A 27689-nucleotide genomic window follows, 5' to 3' on the forward strand; every position below is an offset into this window, starting at 1 on the left:
TTTAAGGTGGTTTAAGGGAGTTTAAGATAATTTAAGGGAGTTTAAGAGAGTTTAAGGGAGTTTAATGGAGTTTAAGAAAGTTTAAGGGAGTTTAAGGGAGTTTTAATAAAGTTTAAGAGAGTTTTAATAAAGTTTAAAGGAGTTTAAGGGAGTTTAAGAGAGTTTAAGGGAGTTTAAGGGAGTTTAAGAGAGTTTAAGGGAGTTTAAGGGAGTTTAAGGGGGTTTAAGGGAGTTTAAGAGTTTAAGGGAGTTTAAGGGAGTTTAAGAGAGTTTAAGGGAGTTTAAGGGAGTTTAAGGGAGTTTAAGGGAGTTTAAGAGAGTTTAAGGGAGTTTAAGGGGGTTTAAGGGAGTTTAAGAGTTTAAGGGAGTTTAAGGGAGTTTAAGGGAGTTTTAATAAAGTTTAAGGGAGTTTAAGAGAGTTTAAGGGAGTTTAAGAGAGTTTAAGAGAGTTTAAGGGAGTTTAAGAGAGTTTTAATAAAGTTTAAGGGAGTTTAAGGGAGTTTAAGAGTTTAAGGGAGTTTAAGAGAGTTTTAATAAAGTTTAAGGGAGTTTAAGGGAGTTTAAGAGAGTTTAAGGGAGTTTAAGGGAGTTTTAATAAAGTTTAAGGGAGTTTAAGAGAGTTTAAGGGAGTTTAAGGGAGTTTTAATAAAGTTTAAGGGAGTTTAAGAGAGTTTAAGGGAGTTTAAGAAAGTTTAATGGAGTTTAAGGGAGTTTAAGAAAGTTTAAGGGAGTTTAAGGGAGTTTTAATAAAGTTTAAGGGAGTTTAAGAGAGTTTAAGGGAGTTTAAGGGAGTTTAAGAAAGTTTAATGGAGTTTAAGAGAGTTTAAGAGAGTTTAAGAAAGTTTAATGGAGTTTAAGGGAGTTTAAGAAAGTTTAAGCGAGTTAAAGGGAGTTTAAGAGAGTTTAAGAGAGTTTAGGGGAGTTTAAGGGAGTTTTAATAAAGTTTAAGGGAGTTTAAGAGAGTTTAAGAGAGTTTAAGGGAGTTTAAGGGAGTTTAAGAGTTTAAGGGAGTTTAAGAGAGTTTTAATAAAGTTTAAGGGAGTTTAAGGGAGTTTTAATAAAGTTTAAGGGAGTTTAAGAGAGTTTAAGGGAGTTTAAGGGAGTTTTAATAAAGTTTAAGGGAGTTTAAGAGAGTTTAAGGGAGTTTAAGAAAGTTTAATGGAGTTTAAGGGAGTTTAAGAAAGTTTAAGGGAGTTTAAGGGAGTTTAAGAAAGTTTAAGGGAGGTTAAGGGAGTTTTAATAAAGTTTAAGGGAGTTTAAGAGAGTTTAAGGGAGTTTAAGAAAGTTTAATGGAGTTTAAGAGAGTTTAAGAGAGTTTAAGAAAGTTTAATGGAGTTTAAGGGAGTTTAAGAAAGTTTAAGCGAGTTAAAGGGAGTTTAAGGGAGTTTAAGAGAGTTTAAGGGAGTTTAAGGGAGTTTTAATAAAGTTTAAGGGAGTTTAAGAGAGTTTAAGGGAGTTTAAGGGAGTTTTAATAAAGTTTAAGGGAGTTTAAGAGAGTTTAAGAGTTTAAGGGAGTTTAAGAGAGTTTAAGAGAGTTTAAGAGTTTAAGGGAGTTTAAGAGAGTTTAAGAGAGTTTAGGGGAGTTTAAGAAAGTTTAATGGAGTTTAAGGGAGTTTAAGAAAGTTTAAGAGAGTTTAAGGGAGTTTAAGAAAGTTTAAAATCTACAAATAGTGATAGTCACAGACGGAGAGGACAGGAGCTACTTTACTAGCTCCAGAGCTCGCTAAAGAGGCGGCTAGCTTGCGAGTTAGCCACGAGTTAGCTGCGAGCTAGTTAGCCGCGAGCTAGCCACCTCTTTAGTTTCAGTTTACGATCAGAATTTTGTAAATATCAGATGTAAATACTGATTCATTTAACTGTTGTTTTTACATGTTTAATAGTAGTTTATAAGATCTTAAATTACATAGTTAGAATGACTTTGTGGATTTAGGTTTACAAAGGCTTTAAAACAGATTTTCTGAGTCAAATGTTGCAGTTTCTGTCAATCTCAAATTAAATGATCACAATTGAATGATATATAAAAGACAGGCTACAACTTTTATTCCTTGCCCCCCTGGGATTATTCTCTAAAGTTTTACTTTTATTGTCCCCCCCAACTATGAAATGGGATTTTCTCCCCTGGGTCTGACGGGTTTTTTTTTATATACTTTTCATTTTGTCTTTTTCAAGTTTCACAGAAAGGAAAGAGAAAAAATAATAAAAGTGAATAAAAATAAAGAATGATAATAACAATTATAACATCATAACTTCCTGGGGGAGATGTAATATTCTGCCATTCTTTTCTTTCTCTTCTTTAAAGGCAGGGCTGGGATTTGACCTTAAATGTAAACCATTTTTGCCACTTTGGAGCAAAGTCCCTGCCTCTAATTCTCAAACAAAAACTCAACTTTTCCACAGCGTCTATTTCTTCCACAATATCTGGCCGTTGTCTCAGTCTTTTGGACAAAAGATATGAGAATGATTGGCTGCTACACGATCACACCCTCGCCAACAATTCTGATGTTGTTGTTTGTTTAGCCCTCGTGCTCCTAGGGTCAAGGAAGGAGGATGGAAAGAAGGAAGGAAGGAAGGAAGGAAGGAAGGAAGGGAGAAGGAAGGAAGGAAGGAAGGAAGAAAGGAAGGAAGGAAGGAAGGAAGGAAGGAAGGAAGGAAGGAAGGGAGAAGGAAGGAAGGAAGGAAGGAAGGAAGGAAGAAAGGAAGGAAGGAAGGAAGGAAGGAAGGAAGGAAGAAAGGAAGGAAGGAAGGAAGGAAGGAAGGAAGGAAGGAAGGAAGGGAGAAGGAAGGAAGGAAGGAAGGAAGGAAGGAAGGAAGAAAGGAAGAAAGGAAGGAAGGAAGGAAGGAAGGAAGGGAGAAGGAAGGAAGGAAGGAAGGAAGGAAGGAAGGAAGGGAGAAGGAAGGAAGGAAGGAAGGAAGAAAGGAAGGAAGGAAGGAAGGAAGGAAGGAAGGAAGGAAGGAAGGGAGAAGGAAGGAAGGAAGGAAGGAAGGAAGGAAGGAAGGGAGAAGGAAGGAAGGAAGGAAGGAAGGAAGAAAGGAAGAAAGGAAGGAAGGAAGGAAGGAAGGAAGGAAGGGAGAAGGAAGGAAGGAAGGAAGGAAGGAAGGAAGGAAGGGAGAAGGAAGGAAGGAAGGAAGGAAGGAAGAAAGGAAGAAAGGAAGAAAGGAAGGAAGGAAGGGAGGAAGGAAGGAAGGAAGAAAGGAAGGAAGGAAGGAAGGAAGGAAGGAAGGGAGAAGGAAGGAAGGAAGGAAGGAAGGAAGGGAGAAGGAAGGAAGGAAGGAAGGAAGGAAGGAAGGAAGGAAGGAAGGAAGGAAGGAAGGAAGGAAGGGAGAAGGAAGGAAGGAAGGAAGGAAGGAAGGAAGGAAGGAAGGAAGGAAGGAAGGAAGGAAGGAAGGAAGGAAGGAAGAAAGGAAGGAAGGAAGGAAGGAAGGAAGGAAGGAAGGAAGGGAGAAGGAAGGAAGGAAGGAAGGAAGGAAGGAAGGAAGGAAGAAAGGAAGAAAGGAAGGAAGGAAGGAAGGAAGGAAGGGAGAAGGAAGGAAGGAAGGAAGGAAGGAAGGAAGGAAGGAAGGAAGGGAGAAGGAAGGAAGGAAGGAAGGAAGAAAGGAAGGAAGGAAGGAAGGAAGGAAGGGAGAAGGAAGGAAGGAAGGAAGGAAGGAAGGAAGGAAGGGAGAAGGAAGGAAGGAAGGAAGGAAGGAAGAAAGGAAGAAAGGAAGGAAGGAAGGAAGGAAGGAAGGAAGGGAGAAGGAAGGAAGGAAGGAAGGAAGGAAGGAAGGGAGAAGGAAGGAAGGAAGGAAGGAAGGAAGAAAGGAAGAAAGGAAGGAAGGAAGGAAGGAAGGAAGGAAGGAAGGAAGGAAGGGAGAAGGAAGGAAGGAAGGAAGGAAGGAAGAAAGGAAGAAAGGAAGGAAGGAAGGAAGGAAGGAAGGAAGGAAGGAAGGAAGGAAGGGAGAAGGAAGGAAGGAAGGAAGGGAGAAAGAAGGAAGGAATGGAGAAAAGAAAGAAGGAAGGGAGAAGGAAGGAGAGAGCAGGAGGAAAGAAGGAACAGGAGAATTAGGTACGAGGTTTAGTCTTAATGTGTGGAGTGATAAAAAAAGTGTATGAGATTTTTCCATCTGAATTCTCTCTTATATAATATTATAATATTATAATATAATATCTAATATCTTCTGAACCAGTTGCAGATTGCTGCATGTTGCACATGGAAAGCCAATCACTCTCTGACAACACGACATTGAAATTCTATTTTGATTTGATATACAGTATAATGAGTTTCTTCCATGACTGTTTTGGAGACAGCTCTACGGTTTCGATGACGTCAGGTTCTAAACCCGTCTGAGAGTCTTTGTTCCTGCCGGGACTCTTTGTTCCCCTGACAGACGACGGCCGGTAGTTCTGCGTTGGTCTGCAGCGAAGCCTGCAGGCTTTTGTCGGCACCCGTGGGTGCCGGCGGGCCGGGGACTCGGCCGGGGACCACCCAGGTCTCTCTGAGAAGAAAAGGCCTGTTCCTCTCCGCTGAGCGTGAAAGGTCCGGCTTTTGTGGCAGCTCCGGCACCTGAACGCACCTGGAGGAACCGACGCACCTGAACCTCCCTGAACCTCCCTGAACCTCCCTGAACCAGACCACCGGAGCTTTAGCTGCTAGACGTCACACATCTGTAAAGATTTAGTCTCCTCCCCTCCCATTCCTAGAAATGGTTTAGTCCACACACAGAAATAGTGACATAAATTACAACAACAATCGTCCTATTTACAAAAAGCTCCAGGTCCAAAATAAATCCTGCATTGTTCAAAAAGCTGCTCAATTACGAGTGATGCTAAGCTAAATTAAGGGAGTTTAAGACAATTTAACAACGTTTAAGGGAGTTTAAGATAGTTTAGGTAAGTTTAAGGGAGTTTAAGGGGGTTTAAGGGAGTTTAAGGGAGTTTAAGGGAGTTTAAGAGAGTTTAAGGGAGTTTAAGGGAGTTTAAGGGAGTTTAAGGGAGTTTAAGAGAGTTTAAGGTAGTTTAAGAGAGTTTAAGGTAGTTTAAGAGAGTTTAAGAGAGTTTAAGGGAGTTTAAGGGAGTTTAAGAGAGTTTAAGAGAGTTTAAGGGATTTTAAGTGAGTTTAAGGGAGTTTAAGTGAGTTTAAGAGAGTTTAAGGGAGTTTAAGAGAGTTTAAGGGAGTTTAAGTGAGTTTAAGGGAGTTTAAGTGAGTTTAAGAGAGTTTAAGGGAGTTTAAGAGAGTTTAAGGGAGTTTAAGGGAGTTTAAGGGAGTTTAAGGGAGTTTAAGAGAGTTTAAGGGATTTTAAGGGAGTTTAAGGGAGTTTAAGGGAGTTTAAGAGAGTTTAAGGGATTTTAAGTGAGTTTAAGGGAGTTTAAGTGAGTTTAAGAGAGTTTAAGGGAGTTTAAGAGAGTTTAAGGGAGTTTAAGGGAGTTTAAGGGAGTTTAAGGGAGTTTAAGAGAGTTTAAGAGAGTTTAAGGGAGTTTAAGGGAGTTTAAGAGAGTTTAAGGGAGTTTAAGAGAGTTTAAGGGAGTTTAAGGGGGTTTAAGAGAGTTTAAGGGAGTTTAAGGGAGTTTAAGGGAGTTTAAGGGAGTTTAAGAGAGTTTAAGGGAGTTTAAGAGAGTTTAAGGGAGTTTAAGGGAGTTTAAGGGAGTTTAAGGGAGTTTAAGAGAGTTTAAGGGAGTTTAAGAGAGTTTAAGGGAGTTTAAGGGAGTTTAAGGGAGTTTAAGGGAGTTTAAGAGAGTTTAAGGGAGTTTAAGGGAGTTTAAGAGAGTTTAAGGGAGTTTAAGAGAGTTTAAGGGAGTTTAAGGGAGTTTAAGGGAGTTTAAGTGAGTTTAAGAGAGTTTAAGGGAGTTTAAGAGAGTTTAAGGGAGTTTAAGGGAGTTTAAGGGAGTTTAAGGGAGTTTAAGAGAGTTTAAGGGAGTTTAAGGGAGTTTAAGAGAGTTTAAGGGAGTTTAAGAGAGTTTAAGAGAGTTTAAGAGAGTTTAAGAGAGTTTAAGGGAGTTTAAGAGAGTTTAAGAGAGTTTAAGAGAGTTTAAGGGAGTTTAAGGGAGTTTAAGAGAGTTTAAGGGAGTTTAAGGGAGTTTAAGAGAGTTTAAGGGAGTTTAAGGGAGTTTAAGAGAGTTTAAGAGAGTTTAAGAGAGTTTAAGTGAGTTTAAGGGAGTTTAAGACAGTGTAAGAGGCCCCGATGCACCTGAATCTCCCTGAACGAGACCACCTGAGCTTTAGTTGTAGTTGAGTAGTTGAGTTTGAGTTTCGCTGCTTGTCGCCCCCCGGTGGACAGGAAGTGAACTGCATGTGTTTGTGTTTTTGCACAGGGAGAACTAGGCTACGTTGGAGAAACTGGACTTCCTGGAGTCATGGGTTACCCTGGAAACGAGGGAAGTGAGGGCCCGCCTGGAGAAAAGGTAACTTTAATTATTATTATTATTATTATGATTATTCTGATTATTTTTATTGTTGGACCTCTCTGATGTGACGGGTCACAGCCGTGCATGAGAAGATGCAGCTCAGCTTTAATCGACTGCAGGGGCAGGAGTCAGTTCTGGATTATGATAAACAGAAATCAGTTTTCTTTTGTTTCTTTCTTACTTTCCTACTCCCTTCCTAATTTTTTTTATTTTTTTCTTCTTTAGAAACTGCCTTCCTTAAATCCTTCCTTGGTTCTTTACAGATGTCTTCTTTCACCATTCCTTTGTTCCTTCCTTATTTCCTTTCCTCCTTTTCTACCTTCTTCCATCCCTTCCAACCCTCCTCGGCTTCTTAGCTCATACTTTTATTCATTCCTAAGATCCTTCCTTTCTTCCTTCCTTAGATCGTTCTTTATTTCATTAAATCCTTCTTCCTTCCTTCGATCTCTCCTTCCTTGTTTCCTAGCTCATGTGGGATGTAGAGGAAACTTCTGCTCCTCGTGTGCAGCAGGTGGTTCTGAAACGTAACGTTTCGGGTGTTTTTTGAATCAGAATAACGGAACTGCCTCCCCTTGAATCAGAATAACGAACCTGCCTCCCTCGCTCGGTTCTGGTTCTGGGTCAGACGTATCAGACGTATCTGGACCCGACGGGCCAGAATCCAGTCCTGAACTTCTCTTTTCTTCCTCCAGGGGAACCATGGACTGAGGGGGCCGTCGGGACTGAAAGGCGTTCGGGTAAGAGATGAAGATGTGGCCACGCCCCCTCATCTGTAAAACCCAATGGTTTTTGATTTTTATGGGTCTCTGTATGTTTGTTTCCTCAAGGGTCTTCCAGGAAGACCAGGTTTTCCAGGACCTCCAGGACTGCCGGTAAGAACCAGAAATGACTTGGAGAAATCTATCTTGTAATGAGGAAAATATCAAAAAGAGGCTCAAACACCGACCGTCCTCACACACTGAACCTCACGGTCCTGGTCCTTCCCCACCAAGGAGCATCTAAGAACCGGTTTCTGGGACCAGGATCCGACCATGTAGATCCACAAGCTAGCTGGGACTCGCCAAAGTTGTGTTTTATTAAAAAAAACTCTCGGCCAAATCCACAAAGAATAGATTGCGCCCGCAAATAGCGCTGTGAATTGTGCCGCATTTGCGGCCGCAATTTGCCGCGCTTTAAGGTCCTATTCACAAAAGATTTTGCTCTAATGATATACCGGCGCAAACACGCCCATAAAGTTTTGCAGCTGATTGCAATTTTCCCTTTTCTGAGTAAGTGAGCAGAGCTGTTTCCAGCAGGCCCGGGTCTACGAGGGTGCATAAGCTTTGCACCCTCAGTTTATGTGTTTGCATGCTCAGTTGAAAAGACGAAAAGAAAACTGACAAATGCGCGCTTGTTAAGCCTGATTTATGGTTCCGCGTTAAATCGACGGCGTATCCTACCCCGTAAGCTCTGCGTTGGTGCAACGCGGAACCATAAATCAGCCAGTGTCCGTCACTCATCTGCGTGCAGCAGTTTCCTGCACCAGCAAGACGCTGCTCTCTGCTGCTCCGTTAACATAAAGTAACGATGGATATTCGGAAGTGGTTCAAGCACAACCATGCAAGCAAGTTTACAGGACTGTCTCAGAAAATTTGAATATTGTGATAAAGTTCTTTATTTTCTGTAATGCAATTAAAAAAAAAAAAAATGTCATACATTCTGGATTCATTACAAATCAACTGAAATATTGCAAGCCTTTTAATATTTTAATATTGCTGATTATGGCTTACAGTTTAAGATTAAGATTCCCAGAATATTCTAATTTTTTGAGATAGAATATTTGAGTTTTCTTAAGCCACGAATTGTTTGTAATAAAGCAGCCCCTTACTGTATGGATGAATCCTGAGCTCCGTCCTGTTATTTTTATTTTTAAATCCGAGATAAGTCCACAACCCCACTTGATCTGACTGTGTACAGTCATGTCTGACTGTAGATTTCACCCTTAATATCATTCAGTATAACACAGGCTTGAATGATATTGAAGAGAGAGAGAAACAGAGAGATGGGGAGTGAGGAGTGAGTTTGCGCGCTGTTAATACACGCTTCGAAAAGACGGTATTTGCTCCACTATTTTTGCGTGTGGCAAATAGCCCTGGCCTTTGTGAATTAGACGGTTTTTGCAATGAGGCTTATTTGCATAGAAAGGGGGCAATTTTGCACCGCATGTATGAATATTACCTAATTTGCATGCATGCAAATGGCACAGGCGCACCATGACAGTATTTGCTTGGCAGCGCAGTTTGTGGTGCAATTCCCCCTTTGCGGGTGCTTTGTGAATTAGACGCTCTCTTTTTGTCTCATTTGCACCGGTTTAGCGGCCGCAAAGGCCGCGCAATCCTTTTGTGGATTTGGCCCTCTGACTTGAAAGGAAATGCTAGAGGTGGACCACTATACTGTAGCTCCACCTCTTAGCCCTTAATCTCTCAGTTTCATTCATATATAAAGTTGAGCATCATCTGCGTAGAGATCCACCTTATATCTCTGTAAATTGATGTGTTTTCTTTTGTTTTTCCAAAGGGAATCCCCGGTCACGAAGGGCCGTTGGGCCGACACGGAGTCCCAGGATGCAACGGGACAAAGGTAGGGATGAAAATACTAGAAAAGAGGTGTATTTTAACTAGGCAGGAAGTGAACAGGGTGGACGAGACTTCCACCTTCTGCACAAACTACGCAGATGATACGATCAAATGATACGATCGACGCTCACGCCGGTAATGGATTCAAAGTCTAAACATCATGAGCATCTTAAACTTAAACTTAAAATCTCTGCTGGCGACGGATGATGTCAGAGCTCCACACGGATCAGACTCTTTCAGAGTTCAGGTTTTTCTTCAGTTTTTCTTCTCCAAGCTTTCGTTCACAAGCCCTGACCTGTTCTGCGTGGATCCTTCCAGGGCGACGCCGGCTACCTGGGCTACCCGGGGCTACCAGGATCCGCCGGGCCCAGGGTAAGTACCGTGGTGTCGGGTCGGTCGGGGCTAATGAGTGTTCAGGCTAAGCTAACGAGTGTTTAGGCTAAACTAACGAGTGTTCAGGCTAAACTAACGAGTGTTCAGGCTAAGCTAACGAGTGTTTAGGCTAAACTAACGAGTGTTCAGGCTAAGCTAACGAGTGTTCAGGCTAAACTAACGAGTGTTCAGGCTAAACTAACGAGTGTTCAGGCTAAACTAACGAGTGTTCAGGCTAAGCTAACGAGTGTTCAGGCTAAGCTAACGAGTGTTCAGGCTAAACTAACGAGTGTTCAGGCTAAACTAACGAGTGTTCAGGCTAAGCTAACGAGTGTTCAGGCTAAGCTAACGAGTGTTCAGACTAAACTAACGACTGTTCAGGCTAAACTAACGAGTGTTCAGGCTAAACTAACGAGTGTTCAGGCTAAACTAACGAGTGTTCAGGCTAACGAGTGTTCAGGCTAAGCTAACGAGTGTTCAGACTAAACTAACGACTGTTCAGGCTAAACTAACGAGTGTTCAGGCTAAACTAACGAGTGTTCAGGCTAAACTAACGAGTGTTCAGGCTAAGCTAACGAGTGTTCAGGCTAAACTAACGAGTGTTCAGGCTAAGCTAACGAGTGTTCAGGCTAAACTAACGAGTGTTCAGGCTAAACTAACGAGTGTTCAGGCTAAACTAACGAGTGTTCAGGCTAACAAGTGTTCAGGCTAAACTAACGAGTGTTCAGGCTAAGCTAACGAGTGTTCAGGCTAAACAAACGAGTGTTGAGGCTAAGCTAACGAGTGTTCAGGCTAAACTAACGAGTGTTCAGGCTAAACTAACGAGTGTTCAGGCTAACGAGTGTTCAGGCTAAGCTAACGAGTGTTCAGACTAAACTAATGACTGTTCAGGCTAAACTAACGAGTGTTCAGGCTAAACTAACGAGTGTTCAGGCTAAACTAACGAGTGTTCAGGCTAAACTAAAGAGTGTTCAGGCTAAACTAACGAGTGTTCAGGCTAAGCTAACGAGTGTTCAGGCTAAACAAACGAGTGTTGAGGCTAAGCTAACGAGTGTTCAGGCTAAACAAACGAGTGTTGAGGCTAAGCTAACGAGTGTTCAGGCTAAGCTAACGAGTGTTCAGGCTAAACTAACGAGTGTTCAGGCTAAGCTAACGAGTGTTCAGGTTAAGCTAACGAGTGTTCAGGCTAAGCTAACGAGTGTTCAGGCTAAACTAACGAGTGTTCAGGCTAAGCTAACGAGTGTTCAGGCTAAACTAACGAGTGTTCAGGCTAAACTAACGAGTGTTCAGGTTAAACTAACGAGTGTTCAGGCTAAGCTAACGAGTGTTCAGGCTAAGCTAACGAGTGTTCAGGTTAAACTAACGAGTGTTCAGGTTAAACTAACAAGTGTTCAGGCTAAGCTAACGAGTGTTCAGGCTAAGCTAACGAGTGTTCAGGCTAAGCTAACGAGTGTTCAGGTTAAACTAACGAATGTTCAGGCTAAACTAACGAGTGTTCAGGCTAACGAGTGTTCAGGCTAAACTAACGAGTGTTCAGGCTAAGCTAACGAGTGTTCAGGCTAAGCTAACGAGTGTTCAGGCTAAGCTAACGAGTGTTCAGGTTAAACTAACGAGTGTTCAGGCTAAGCTAACGAGTGTTCAGGCTAAGCTAACGAGTGTTCAGGTTAAACTAACGAGTGTTCAGGCTAAGCTAACGAGTGTTCAGGTTAAACTAAACTAACGAGTGTTCAGGCTAAACTAACGAGTGTTCAGGCTAACGAGTGTTCAGGCTAAGCTAACCGTGCTGATGTTTTCCAGGGCCGGGACGGGCCGCGAGGGATGAAGGTGAGACTCTAGTCCGGGGGTCTAAACCTGCGGGCTCTAGCGCCGCCCTAGTGGCTCCTGGATTTTCTTAGAAAATATTTGACCTTTTTATCCTTTTTTTCTTTTTTTTCTTTTTTCCTTTCCTTTTTAATCTCGACATTTCGACTTTTTTCTCAATATTTCGACTTTTTTCTCGACATTTTGAATTTTTTCACGAAAGTTTGTCTTTTTTCTTGAGATTTTGACCTTTTTCGTGAAATTTTGACTTTTTTCGTGAAATTTCCACTTTTTTCTCGACATTTCGACTTTTTTTTCTCAATATTTCGACTTTTTTGACAAAGTTTTGTCTTTTTTCTCAACATTTTGACTTTTTTCTCAACATTTTGTCTTTTCCCTCGACATACAAGACTTGTATAACTGTGCGTTTGTTTCCAGGGAGACTCTTACGTCTACAATCTTCCTCAAGACATTAAAGGACAAGCAGGATCCCGGGGATCGGATGGAAAAACGGTCAGACTTTTATTCCAGAGCAGAACAAACGTCTTACTTTCTCTTCTGAACACACGTTTATGAACTTTTCAAAACCATCATCAGAACTTACACCACAACATTTTTCCAAATGATACAATAACAAATATCTCTTGTTCTTTATTTCTTTACTCCAGGGCCGCAGCGGGAGTTCAGGAGAACCCGGGCTGCCGGGACCCCCGGGACCCACCGGTGAATCTGTAAACCTTCAAATCTCACAAACTTTACAGAAACATTTCCAGCCAACATTGATTCAATCCGCTTAGATCTTCTGCTTTTCTTTTTCTTCCACAGGGAGTTCCCGGGTTGCCGGGGTTACAAGGAGAGAAGGTCAGTCTCCACTTCTTCCTCCACATTTCGACTTTTTTCTCGACATTTCGAATTGGATAAAGCCGATCAAACGTGTTTTCCATGTAAACCTCAATTCAGAATTACTGTTTCCATGTAAACTGGAAGGAAAATAGTTTAATTCTGAATTATTTATTTGGGAATAATTAATTCCAAATTAAAAAACATGCTGTAACCGTAACCGTAACCGTAACCGTAACCGTGGCCGTGACTGTTTTTCAGGGTCAGGAAGGTCCCAGTCCGACCAGTCCGGGTCCGCAGGGCCAGAAGGTAAAGAAACTAAAACTAACCCATCCCTTTCTGAACTTTCTGAACTCTGAGATTCCTGATTTGAGCTGATATTGATGATATTGATGATATTGATGATATTGATGATATTGATGATATTGATGATATTGATGATATTGATGATATTGATGATATTGATGATGATATTGATGATATTGATGATATTGATGATATTGATGATGATATTGATGATATTGATGATATTGATGATATTGATGATATTGATGATATTGATGATATTGATGATGATATTGATGATATTGATGATATTGATGATATTGATGATATTGATGATATTGATGATATGGATGATATGGATGATATTGATGATGATATTGATGATATTGATGATATTGATGATATTGATGATATGGATGATATTGATGATATTGATGATATTGATGATATTGATGATATTGATGATATTGATGATATTGATGATGATATTGATGATATTGATGATATTGATGATATTGATGATATTGATGATGATATTGATGATATTGATGATATTGATGATATTGATGATATTGATGATATGGATGATATTGATGATGATGTTGATATTGATGATATTGATGATATGGATGATATTGATGATATTGATGATATTGATGATGATATTGATGATATTGATGATATTGATGATATTGATGATATTGATGATATTGATGATATGGATGATATGGATGATATTGATGATATTGATGATATTGATGATATTGATGATATTGATGATGATATTGATGATATGGATGATATTGATGATATGGATGATATTGATGATATTGATGATATTGATGATATTGATGATATTGATGATATTGATGATATTGATGATATGGATGATATTGATGATATTGATGATATTGATGATATTGATGATATTGATGATATTGATGATATTGATGATATTGATGATATGGATGATATTGATGATATTGATGATATTGATGATGATGTTGATATTGATGATATTGATGATATGGATGATATTGATGATATTGATGATATTGATGATATTGATGATATGGATGATATTGATGATATGGATGATATTGATGATATTGATGATATTGATGATATTGATGATATTGATGATATTGATGATATTGATGTTATTGATGATATTGATGATATTGATGATATTGATGATATTGATGATATTGATGATATGGATGATATTGATGATATGGATGATATTGATGATATTGATGATATTGATGATATTGATGATATTGATGATATTGATGATATTGATGTTATTGATGATATTGATGATGTTGATGATATTGATGATATTGATGATATTGATGATATTGATGATATTGATGATATTGATGATATTGATGATGTTGATGATATTGATGATATTGATGGTATTGATGATATTGATGATGTTGATGATGTTGATGATATTGATGATATTGATGATATTGATGATATTGATGATGATATTGATGATATTGATGATATTGATGATATTGATGATATTGATGATATGGATGATATTGATGATATTGATGATATTGATGATATTGATGATATTGATGATGATATTGATGATATTGATGATATTGATGATATTGATGATATTGATGATATGGATGATATGGATGATATGGATGATATTGATGATATTGATGATATTGATGATATTGATGATGATATTGATGATATGGATGATATTGATGATATGGATGATATTGATGATATTGATGATATTGATGATATTGATGATATTGATGATATTGATGATATGGATGATATTGATGATATTGATGATATTGATGATATTGATGATATTGATGATATTGATGATATTGATGATATTGATGATATGGATGATATTGATGATATTGATGATATTGATGATGATGTTGATATTGATGATATTGATGATATGGATGATATTGATGATATGGATGATATTGATGATATTGATGATATTGATGATATTGATGATATTGATGATATTGATGATATTGATGTTATTGATGATATTGATGATGTTGATGATATTGATGATATTGATGATATTGATGATATTGATGATGTTGATGATATTGATGATATTGATGGTATTGATGATATTGATGATGTTGATGATGTTGATGATATTGATGATATTGATGATATTGATGATATTGATGATGATATTGATGATATTGATGATATTGATGATATTGATGATATGGATGATATGGATGATATTGATGATATTGATGATATTGATGATATTGATGATATTGATGATGATATTGATGATATTGATGATATTGATGATATTGATGATATTGATGATATTGATGATATGGATGATATGGATGATATTGATGATATTGATGATATGGATGATATTGATGATATTGATGATATGGATGATATTGATGATATTGATGATATTGATGATATTGATGATGATATTGATGATATTGATGATATTGATGATATTGATGATATTGATGATATTGATGATATTGATGATATTGATGATATTGATGATATTGATGATATGGATGATATTGATGATATTGATGATATTGATGATATTGATGATATTGATGATGATATTGATGATATTGATGATATTGATGATATTGATGATATTGATGATATTGATGATATTGATGATATTGATGATATGGATGATATTGATGATATTGATGATATTGATGATATTGATGATATTGATGATATGGATGATATGGATGATATTGATGATATTGATGATATTGATGATATTGATGATATTGATGATGATATTGATGATATGGATGATATTGATGATATGGATGATATTGATGATATTGATGATATTGATGATATTGATGATATTGATGATATTGATGATATGGATGATATTGATGATATTGATGATATTGATGATATTGATGATATTGATGATATTGATGATATTGATGATATGGATGATATTGATGATATTGATGATATTGATGATATTGATGATATTGATGATATTGATGATATTGATGATATTGATGATATTGATGATGATATTGATGATATTGATGATATTGATGATATTGATGATATTGATGATATTGATGATATTGATGATATTGATGATATTGATGATATGGATGATATTGATGATATTGATGATATTGATGATATTGATGATATTGATGATATGGATGATATGGATGATATTGATGATATTGATGATATTGATGATATTGATGATATTGATGATGATATTGATGATATGGATGATATTGATGATATGGATGATATTGATGATATTGATGATATTGATGATATTGATGATATTGATGATATTGATGATATTGATGATATGGATGATATTGATGATATTGATGATATTGATGATATTGATGATATTGATGATATTGATGATATGGATGATATTGATGATATTGATGATATTGATGATATTGATGATATTGATGATATTGATGATATTGATGATATTGATGATATTGATGATGATATTGATGATATTGATGATATTGATGATATTGATGATATTGATGATATTGATGATATTGATGATATTGATGATATGGATGATATTGATGATATTGATGATATTGATGATATTGATGATATTGATGATATGGATGATATGGATGATATTGATGATATTGATGATATTGATGATATTGATGATATTGATGATGATATTGATGATATGGATGATATTGATGATATGGATGATATTGATGATATTGATGATATTGATGATATTGATGATATTGATGATATTGATGATATTGATGATATGGATGATATTGATGATATTGATGATATTGATGATATTGATGATATTGATGATATTGATGATATTGATGATATGGATGATATTGATGATATTGATGATATTGATGATATTGATGATATTGATGATATTGATGATATTGATGATATTGATGATGTTGATGATGTTGATGATATTGATGATATTGATGATGATGTTGATATTGATGATATTGATGATATGGATGATATTGATGATATGGATGATATTGATGATATTGATGATATTGATGATATTGATGATATTGATGATATTGATGATATTGATGTTATTGATGATATTGATGATGTTGATGATATTGATGATATTGATGATATTGATGATATTGATGATGTTGATGATATTGATGATATTGATGGTATTGATGATATTGATGATGTTGATGATGTTGATGATATTGATGATATTGATGATATTGATGATATTGCCGTTTCCGGCCCGGTTTCAGGGGGACGAGGGACCGCCGGGGATTCCTGGACAGAAGGGAATCAAACTTTACGCTGAAGGACCCAAAGAGCTGAAGGTCCGGCCGGGTCGTCCGTCCGTCTCTCTGTGGACCTGGATTGATTGATTGATTGATTGATTGATTGATTGATTGATTGATTGATTGATTGATTGATTGATTGATTGATTGATTGATTGATTGATTGATTGATTGATTGATTGATTGATTGATTGATTGATTGATTGATCACATCACACTACAAGCTTTATCAACACAAACATTGTCGACAACATTTTGACTCTTGTATTGAGAAAAACCGACAGGGAGTAACTTTAATTTAGCTTTATACATTATTTGCATTATTTTATTTTATAATAAACCAAATCCTAAAGTTTCATAACGTGTGATTTTATAACCTGAGAAAAAAAAGAGCTGAGTCGACTGTTTCTGTCTTGCAGGGAGAACCAGGAGAACCGGGACAGAAAGGCTGCCCTGGAACTCCGGTGAGTCCAGACCAGAATCAGGAATCAGGAATCAGGAATCAGGAATCAGGAAACATGAATCAGGAATCAGGAATCAGAAATCAGGAACCAGAAATCAGGAATCAGGAATCAGGATTCAGGAATCAGGAAACAAGAATCAGGAATCAAAAATCAGGAACCAGGAATCAGAAATCAGGAATCAGAAATCAGGAACCAGAAATCAGGAATCAGGAATCAGGATTCAGGAATCAGGAAACAAGAATCAGGAATCAAAAATCAGGATTCAGGATTCAGGAACCAGGAATCAGGATTCAGGAATCAGAAATCAGGATTCAGGAACCAGGAATCAGGATTCAGGAATCAGAAATCAGGATTCAGGAACCAGGAATCAGGAATCTGTAATCAGGAACCTGGAATCTGGATTCAGGAATCAGGATTCAGGAATCAGGAACCTGGAATCTGGAATCAGGAATCTGGATTCAGGAATCAGGATTCAGGATTCAGGAATCAGGAACCTGGAACCTGGAATCTGGAATCTGGATTCAGGAATCAGGAATCAGGAGTCAGGATTCAGGAATCAGGAATCAAAAATCAGGAACCAGGAATCAGAAATCAGGAATCAGGAATCAGGAATCAGGAACCAGGAATCAGAAATCAGGAATCAGAAATCAGGAACCAGAAATCAGGAATCAGGAATCAGGAAACACGATTCAGGAATCAGAAATCACGAACCAGGAATCAGAAATCAGGAATCAGAAATCAAAAATCAGGAACCAGGAATCAGGAATCAGAAATCGGGAATCAGAAATCAGAAATCAGAAACCAGGAACCAGGAATCAGAAATCAGGAATCAGAAATCAGAAATCAGGAATCAGGAACCACGAATCAGGAAACCAGAAATCAGGAATCAGAAATCACGAATCAGAAATCAGGAACCAGGAACCAGGAATCAGGAAACCAGGAACCAGAAATCAGGAATCAGAAATAAGGAATCAGGAATCAGGAAACCAGGAATCAGAAATCAGGAACCAGGAATCAGAAATCACGAATCAGAAATCAGAAATCGGGAATCAGAAACCAGGAATAAGAAATCAGAAATCAGGAATCAGAAATCAGAAATCAGAAATCAGGAACCAGAAATCAGAAATCAGGAACCAGAAATAAGTAATCAGAAATCAGGAATCAGAAATCAGAAATCAGGAACCAGGAATCAGGAAACAGGATTCAGGAATCAGAAATCAGGAACCAGGAATCAGAAATCAGGAATGAGTCCAGAACCAGACGACCAGGCTCTTAATGAAAAACAGAGAATCACCAAGTGTTTTTTCAGAGGGAAAATCTGCAGTCGGGAAATGCAGTTCCTTCAATGACCACTAGGGGGAAATACAGTTCCTTTAACGACCACTAGGGGGAAATACAGTTCCTTTAATGACCACTAGGGGGAAATACAGTTCCTTTAACGACCACTAGGGGGAAATACAGTTCCTTTAACGACCACTAGGGGGAAATGCAGTTCCTTCAATGACCACTAGGGGGAAATACAGTTCCTTTAACGACCACTAGGGGGAAATACAGTTCCTTTAATGACCACTAGGGGGAAATACAGTTCCTTTAATGACCACTAGGGGGAAATACAGTTCCTTTAACGACCACTAGGGGGAAATACAGTTCCTTTAACGACCACTAGGGGGAAATACAGTTCCTTTAACGACCACTAGGGGGAAATACAGTTCCTTTAATGACCACTAGGGGGAAATACAGTTCCTTTAATGACCACTAGGGGGAAATACAGTTCCTTTAACGACCACTAGGGGGAAATACAGTTCCTTTAACGACCACTAGGGGGAAATACAGTTCCTTTAATGACCACTAGGGGGAAATGCAGTTCCTTCAATGACCACTAGGGGGAAATACAGTTCCTTTAATGACCACTAGGGGGAAATGCAGTTCCTTTAATGACCACTAGGGGGAAATACAGTTCCTTTAACGACCACTAGGGGGAAATACAGTTCCTTTAATGACCACTAGGGGGAAATGCAGTTCCTTCAATGACCACTAGGGGGAAATGCAGTTCCTTTAATGACCACTAGGGGGAAATACAGTTCCTTTAATGACCACTAGGGGGAAATGCAGTTCCTTTAATGACCACTAGGGGAAAATGCAGTTCCTTTAACGTCCACTAGGGGGCGACTCCACTGGCGAACGATCTCCATAAAACTCCATCAAGCTCCATGTTTATGGAGGTTGATTTGTTTCCTAATTATTCAATCAAAAAAAAGATTGCAATCAAAGAAAAAGTGTTTGAATGCAAAAAAAAATTGAGACTCAAAAATATGCATTCAAACAATGTTTTCTTTGATTGAAAAAGTTTTTTTTTTATTAAAGTGATTTTTTTTATTGAAAATATTTTTTTCTTTTTGAAACAACTTCTTTTTTGATTAAATGATAAAGACACAAACGTCCATCCCATAATATGGCCCAAACACAAAACAGCACTACTTCAATCAAACAAGTTGCTTCACACAAAAAAATTCACTTCTATCAAAGAAAACATTACCAAGAACATATATTAAAAAAATATATAAAATATTTTTTTGCATTCAAACACTTTTTTTCTTTGATTGAAATAAATATTTCTGATTGAAGTGATTTTTTTTTAATTGAAAATATATTTTTTGATTGTGGCAATCTTTTTTTTGATTGAATAATTAAGAAACAAATCAACCTCCATTCATGTTGAGAGTTTACGTTGGTTCCCCCTGGTGGAAGAACAGGAGCATTACAGTTAATAAGAAATAAGTACTATAGTTTTACCTGAAAGTACTACAGTGTACTTGTACCTGAAAGTACTACAGCGTACTTTTACCTGAAAGTACTACAGCGTACTTTTACCTGAAAGTACTACAGTGTACTTTTACCTGAAAGTACTACAGTGTACTTTTACCTGAAAGTACTACAGTGTACTTTTACCTGAAAGTACTACAGTGTACTTGTACCTGAAAGTACTACAGTGTACTTTTACCTGAAAGTACTACAGTGTACAATTACTTGAAAGTACTACAGTGTACTTGTACCTGAAAGTACTACAGTGTACTTTTACCTGAAAGTACTAGACTGTACTTTTACCTGAAAGTACTAGACTGTACTTTTACCTGAAAGTACTACAGCGTACTTTTACCTGAAAGTACTACAGCGTACTTTTACCTGAAAGTACTACAGCGTACGTTTCCCAGACGTCTGCAGGTTGTGATCATGTGATGAGGCATCATCCTAACGCTGAGTAATCAGAGTACAGATGAGTAATCAGAGTACTGGTGAGTAATCAGAGTACAGATGAGTAATCAGAGTACTGATGAGTAATCAGAGTACTGGTGAGTAATCAGAGTACTGGTGAGTAATCAGAGTACTGGTGAGTAATCAGAGTACTGATGAGTAATCAGAGTACTGGTGAGTAATCAGAGGGACTGATGAGTAATCAGAGTACTGGTGAGTAATCAGAGTACTGGTGAGTAATCAGAGTACTGATGAGTAATCAGAGTACTGATGAGTAATCAGAGTACTGGTGAGTCATCAGATTACTGGTGAGTAATCAGAGTACTGATGAGTAATCAGAGTACTGATGAGTAATCAGAGTACTGATGAGTAATCAGAGTACTGGTGAGTAATCAGAGTACTGGTGAGTAATCAGAGTACTGGTGAGTAATCAGAGTACTGATGAGTAATCAGAGTACTGGTGAGTAATCAGAGTACTGATTCTGTTTTCCTCCAGGGTTTCCCGGGACGGACCGGGTTCCGGGGCCAGAAGGGCGGCAGGGGAGACCCCGGATCTCTGGTGAGTAATCAGATTACTCCATCATAATCAGATTATTCCATTATGAACATGTAATCAGATTACTCCATCATGAACATGTAATCAGATTACTCCATCATGAACATGTAATCAGATTACTCCATCATGAACATGCAGCCCGGGGTGTGATGAGAGGAGTAATCAGATTACTCCATCATGAACATGTAATCAGATTACTCCATCATGAACATGCAGCCCGGGTTGTGATGAGAGGAGTAATCAGATTACTCCAACGGTGTCTGTGTTTCAGGGGAAACCAGGGAAGACGGGATTCCCCGGACAGATCGGACTGAGGGTAAATGTTCATGTTAATTAATTAATTAATTCATTCATTAATTAATTCATTCATTCATTCATTCATAATTAATTAATGTTCAAGCGCAACGTCGTTAGCACTAACGCTAATAAAATACAGCGCATTGTGGGATGTTTGTGTCCAAAAAATAATTAAAGTTTGTCTACACTTGATGGATGGATGGATGATGGATGGATGATGGATGGATGGATGATGGATGGATGGATGATGGATGATGGATGGATGGATGATGGATGATGGATGGATGGATGATGGATGGATGGATGATGGATGGATGGATGGATGGATGGATGGATGATGGATGATGGATGGATGGATGATGGATGGATGGATGATGGATGGATGGATGATGGATGATGGATGGATGGATGATGGATGGATGATGGATGGATGATTGATGATGGATGGATGATGGATGGATGATGGATGGATGATGGATGGATGGATGATGGATGGATGGATGATGGGTGGATGATGGATGGATGATGGATGGATGGATGATGGATGGATGATGGATGGATGATGGATGGATGATGGATGGATGGATGATGGATGGATGGATGGATGGATGGATGGATGGATGGATGGATGATGGATGATGGATGGATGGATGATGGATGATGGATGGATGGATGGATGGATGGATGGATGGATGATGGATGGATGGATGATGGATGATGGATGGATGGATGATGGATGATGGATGGATGGATGGATGGATGATGGATGGATGGATGATGGATGGATGGATGATGGATGGATGATGGATGGATGATGGATGGATGATGGATGGATGGATGGATGGATGGATGGATGGATGATGGATGATGGATGGATGGATGATGGATGATGGATGGATGGATGGATGGATGATGGATGGATGGATGGATGATGGATGGATGGATGATGGATGGATGGATGGATGGATGGATGGATGGATGATGGATGATGGATGGATGGATGATGGATGATGGATGGATGATTGATGATGGATGGATGATGGATGGATGATGGATGGATGGATGATGGATGGATGGATGATGGGTGGATGATGGATGGATGATGGATGGATGGATGATGGATGGATGATGGATGGATGATGGATGGATGGATGATGGATGGATGATGGATGGATGATGGATGGATGATGGATGGATGATGGATGGATGGATGGATGGATGATGGATGGATGGATGATGGGTGGATGATGGATGGATGATGGATGGATGGATGGATGGATGATGGATGGATGAATGATGGGTGGATGATGGATGGATGGATGATGGGTGGATGATGGACGGATGATGGATGATGATGGACGGATGATGGGTGGATGATGGATGGATGATGGATGGATGATGGATGGATGATGGATGGATGATGGGTGGATGATGGATGGATGGATGGATGGATGATGGGTGGATGATGGATGGATGATGGATGGATGGATGATGGGTGGATGATGGACGGATGATGGATGGATGGATGGATGATGGGTGGATGATGGATGGATGATGGGTGGATGATGGATGGATGATGGATGGATGGATGGATGGATGGATGATGGGTGGATGATGGATGGATGATGGATGGATGATGGATGGATGATGGGTGGATGATGGATGGATGATGGATGGATGATGGATGGATGATGGGTGGATGATGGATGGATGATGGATGGATGATGGATGGATGGATGGATGGATGATGGGTGGATGGATGATGGATGGATGATGGATGGATGAATCGTCCACTGACCGGTATGTTTTCTGTTTCCAGGGAAACCCCGGGTTTCCAGGAGATCTGGGACCTCCGGGGATCGACGGAGGTCCGGTGAGTCGCCAGTATTCACTAGCCGTGGCTCAGCATTCACTAGCCGTGGCTCAGCATTCACTAGCCGTGGCTCAGCATTCACTAGCCGTGGCTCGGCATTCACTAGCCGTGGCTCGGCATTCACTAGCCGTGGCTCAGCATTCACTAGCCGTGGCTCAGCATTCACTAGCCGTGGCTCAGCATTCACTAGTCGTGGCTCAGCATTCACTAGCCGTGGCTCAGCATTCACTAGCCGTGGCTAGCATTCACTAGCCGTGGCTCGGCATTCACTAGCCGTGGCTCGGCATTCACTAGCCGTGGCTCGGCATTCACTAGCCGTGGCTCGGCATTCACTAGCCGTGGCTCGGCATTCACTAGCCGTGGCTAGCATTCACTAGCCGTGGCTCGGCATTCACTAGCCGTGGCTCGGCATTCAATTCAATTCAATTCAATTTTATTTATATAGCGTCTAATACAACAGAGTTGTCTCTAGACGCTTTACAGAGACCCATACCCAGAACATGACCCCCGAGCAGTTATTACATAAACAATGGCAGGTAAAAACTCCCCTAGTGGGAGAAAAACCTTAAGCCAAACAGTGGCAAGGAAAAACTCCCCTTTAGGAGGGAAGAAACCTTGAGCAGGACCAGGCTCATCAGGGGGGACCCTCCTGCCGAGGGGCAGACTGGTGGGTCAGGGACGGCAACAGCACAGCAGGCAGGTGGAAGCAGCAACGGGATGACCCGGGGTGGGGACCGCAGGCCAGCACACAGCTCCCGAAGCTCCGGCCCAATCAGCAAGTCCCAGGTTGGGGTGCAGGGTCAGGAAAAGACTTGTGCTCCGTAATGCAAGCTACAAGCCACCCACGGCCACCTGCAGGACAAAAGAGAGAAAAGGGAGGAGAAGGGGGGGCCAGCAACGGGATGACCAGGGGTGGGGACCGCAGGCCAGCACGCAGCTCCCGAAGCTCCGGCCCAATCATCAAGTCCCAGGTTGGGGTGCAGGGTCGGGGAAAGGTTGAGAAGGGGCAGGGCCAGGGAGAGGAGTCTTGAGGGACGAACATTCTCCCCCGCCCAAAAGGGGCCGTTACCCTGCCCCCCTCACTCCCACACTGCAGGTTCCGGTGTCCGGCAAAGGATGCTGCAACATGGACAAAAGAGAGAAAAGGGAGGAGAAGGGGGGGCCAGCACAAGAAACCACAGGAGCGACTCTGACACACTAAAGTTTACACTACCTAGAGATTTACCAACACCAGCTAGAGGTTTACTAAACACTAACTATAGGCTTTACTAAACAGAAATGTTTTAAGTTTAGTTTTAAAGGTGGAGGTGGTGTCAGCCCCCTTAACCCAGATTGGAAGTTGGTTCCATAGTAGTGGCGCCTGATAGCAGAACGCCCGCCCTCCAAATCTACATTTAGATACTCTAGGAACTACAAGTAAACCTGCACTCTGAGAACGGAGAGCTCTGACAGGAACATAAGGCACTATCAGGTCTTGCAAATAATGCGGAGCTAAGCCGTTTTGGGCTTTATACGCAAGTAATAAAATTTTAAATTGGATTCTGAATTTTACGGGTAACCAATGGAGCGACGCTAACACTGGAGAGACGTGGTCTCTCCTGCTAATTCCTGTCAGTACTCGTGCTGCTGCATTTTGGATCAGCTGGAGCCTATTCAGCAATTTACTTGGACATCCTGCTAATAACACATTACAGTAATCTAGTCTAGAAGATACAAACGCATGAACTAGTTTTTCTGCATCACTCTGTGAGAGGATTTTCCTAATCTTTGCAATATTACGGAGATGGAAAAAGGCTATTTTACAAACCTGATTGACATATGGTTTAAACGACAAATCCTGATCGAAAATAACACCAAGATTTCTCACAGTTGCACTGGAAGCCATCGCAACACCAGCTAATCCCTTCCTAAAATGCTCTGGACCAAGAATGATAACCTCTGTTTTATCTGAATTTAGAAGCAGGAAATTTCTGGACATCCAGTCCTTGATGTCCCTAAGACATGCCTGAAGTTTAACTAACGGTTCTGTTTCATCCGGCTTCATAGACAAATAGAGCTGCGTATCATCAGCATAACAATGAAATTGTATGCCGTGATTCTGGATTATACTTCCCAACGGCTGCATGTATAAACTGAACAAGATTGGCCCTAGCACTGAACCCTGCGGAACACCATAACAGACCCTCGACTGTTCTGAAGAAACCTCATGTACATGAACAAACTGGAACCTGTCAGATAGGTATGATTTAAACCAACATAGAGCTGTCCCTTTAATCCCAACAACATGCTCTAACCTGTGCAGTAAAATGCCATGATCTATAGTGTCAAAAGCAGCACTGAGGTCCAGTAGAACCAGTATGGACACTAATCCCTTATCTGAGGTCCAGTAGAACCAGTATGGAAACTAATCCCTTATCTGAGGCCATAAGGAGGTCATTCGTGACTCGAACAAGTGCTGTCTCTGTGCTATGATGCATTCTGAACCCTGACTGAAAGACTTCAAACAGATCATTTCTATACAAATAGTCACATAACTGGCTTGAAACTGCCTTTTCCAGAATTTTAGACACAAATGGAAGGTTGGAAATTGGTCTATAATTAGCTAAGGTGTCTGGGTCAAGAGAAGGTTTTTTAAGTAAAGGTTTAATTACTGCGACTTTGAAAACCTGTGGTACATATCCTAAACTTAGGGATAGGTTGATTTGGTCCAGTATTGTCGTACCAATAAGAGAAAAAATATGTTTGAATAGTCGAGTCGGGATGGGGTCTAACATACATGTGGTTGACTTAGCTCTATTGACGAGTGAACTCAGCTCAGGGAGGTCTATAGGATCAAAACAGTCTAGAGACAAGTCAGAGCCTAGGGAAGTCGCTAAAGCTGAAGAAACACCTACAACCGGCTGGTTGATTTCTTCTCTAATTCTCGCGATTTTACTGTTGAAGAAGCCCATAAAGTCCTCACTACTGAGAGCTGCAGGAATGCACGGCTCAACAGAGTTGTGACTCTTTGTCAGCCTGGCTACAGTGCTGAACAGAAAACGTGGGTTACTTTTGTTATCCTCTATCAACGTTGAATAATAAGCTTTTCACTAGCCGTGGCTCGGCATTCACTAGCCGTGGCTCTGCATTCACTAGCCGTGGCTCGGCATTCACTAGCCGTGGCTAGCATTCACTAGCCGTGGCTAGCATTCACTAGCCGTGGCTAGCATTCACTAGCCGTGGCTCAGCATTCACTAGCCGTGGCTCAGCATTCACTAGCCGTGGCTCAGCATTCACTAGCCATGGCTAGCATTCACTAGCCATGGCTAGCATTCACTAGCCGTGGCTCAGCATTCACTAGCCGTGGCTCAGCATTCACTAGCCGTGGCTCAGCATTCACTAGCCGTGGCTTAGCATTCACTAGCCGTGGCTCAGCATTCACTAGCCGTGGCTCAGCATTCACTAGCCGTGGCTCAGCATTCACTAGCCGTGGCTAGCATTCACTAGCCGTGGCTCGGCATTCACTAGCCGTGGCTCGGCATTCACTAGCCGTGGCTCGGCATTCACTAGCCGTGGCTCGGCATTCACTAGCCGTGGCTCGGCATTCACTAGCCGTGGCTAGCATTCACTAGCCGTGGCTCGGCATTCACTAGCCGTGGCTCTGCATTCACTAGCCGTGGCTCGGCATTCACTAGCCGTGGCTCGGCATTCACTAGCCGTGGCTAGCATTCACTAGCCGTGGCTAGCATTCACTAGCCGTGGCTCAGCATTCACTAGCCGTGGCTCAGCATTCACTAGCCGTGGCTCAGCATTCACTAGCCGTTGAAAGCCGGTTGAAAGCAGGTTGCGGCTTTCAACCGGCTTTCAACGCGAGCGACAGGGCATCCAACAAATGTTCAGCTCAAAACGGCGCGCCGCGTCGCTGCGTCCAGTTAGGACAGTCCAATAGAAAATAAAGACATGGAATTGATTTTGTCGCTGACGCTCGCTCGCGTCGCATGCAGTTAGGACACGGTGGAACTGGTCCTGATTCTGTTATTACAGCCGTGGCTCCGTCGTCTTACTGGTCCTGATTGTGTGTTTTAGGCGTCTACGTGTATATTTTTATGTTACTAATTGTGTGTTTCAGGGGGACAAGGGCGAGCGCGGGCCCTCGGGTCTCCAGGGAGAGGTGAGTCTGTCCAGTAAAACGTCCAGCAGGTTTAAAGGGACAGGAAATACCAACCTGGTTCTGTTTCCACCAGGCCGTCTACCGGCACCAGTACCTGAAGGGCCAGCCGGGTTTCCCCGGGGTCCCCGGGGGCCCAGGACTCCCCGGAGAGCAAGGTACGTAATGTAACGATATAATAATATAAACAAAACGATATAATAATACAAACATAACGATATAATAATACAAACGTAACGATATAATAACACAAACAAAACTATATAATAATACAAACTTAACGATATAATAATACAAACATAACTATATAATAATACAAACTTAACGATATAATAATATAAACAAAACTATATAATAATACAAACATAACGAACCTGAAGGGCCAGCCGGGTTTCCCCGGGGCCCCCGGGGGCCCAGGACTCCCTGGAGAGCAAGGTATTCTCATTTCATCAGTTGTCTCCCGTGACTTTTACAAGCTGCT

At 40.2% G+C, this 27689-nt stretch overlaps 1 protein-coding gene across 2 annotated transcripts in view; it reads left to right on the plus strand.

Annotated features, from left to right (window-relative positions):
• Window positions 1-27689, plus strand: part of col4a3 (collagen, type IV, alpha 3) — a 97554-nt gene that overhangs the window by 13962 nt on the left and 55903 nt on the right. For both annotated transcript variants that reach the window (XR_009782514.1, XM_061720046.1), the window contains exons 3-19: window positions 6287-6376; window positions 7072-7116; window positions 7207-7251; window positions 8936-8998; window positions 9313-9366; window positions 11164-11190; window positions 11605-11679; window positions 11835-11897; window positions 11992-12027; window positions 12268-12315; window positions 16584-16658; window positions 17039-17083; window positions 20832-20894; window positions 21163-21207; window positions 23008-23061; window positions 27170-27211; window positions 27285-27366. Coding sequence is in view for 1 of the 2 variants with exons in the window: in XM_061720046.1 (XP_061576030.1) it covers window positions 6287-6376; window positions 7072-7116; window positions 7207-7251; window positions 8936-8998; window positions 9313-9366; window positions 11164-11190; window positions 11605-11679; window positions 11835-11897; window positions 11992-12027; window positions 12268-12315; window positions 16584-16658; window positions 17039-17083; window positions 20832-20894; window positions 21163-21207; window positions 23008-23061; window positions 27170-27211; window positions 27285-27366 (952 nt within the window). In the remaining variant the exon portion in view is untranslated. The remainder of the gene's footprint in view (window positions 1-6286; window positions 6377-7071; window positions 7117-7206; window positions 7252-8935; window positions 8999-9312; window positions 9367-11163; window positions 11191-11604; window positions 11680-11834; window positions 11898-11991; window positions 12028-12267; window positions 12316-16583; window positions 16659-17038; window positions 17084-20831; window positions 20895-21162; window positions 21208-23007; window positions 23062-27169; window positions 27212-27284; window positions 27367-27689) is intronic.

The sequence above is a fragment of the Cololabis saira genome, chromosome 4 (assembly GCF_033807715.1).
Source record: "Cololabis saira isolate AMF1-May2022 chromosome 4, fColSai1.1, whole genome shotgun sequence".
NCBI lineage: Eukaryota > Metazoa > Chordata > Actinopteri > Beloniformes > Belonidae > Cololabis > Cololabis saira.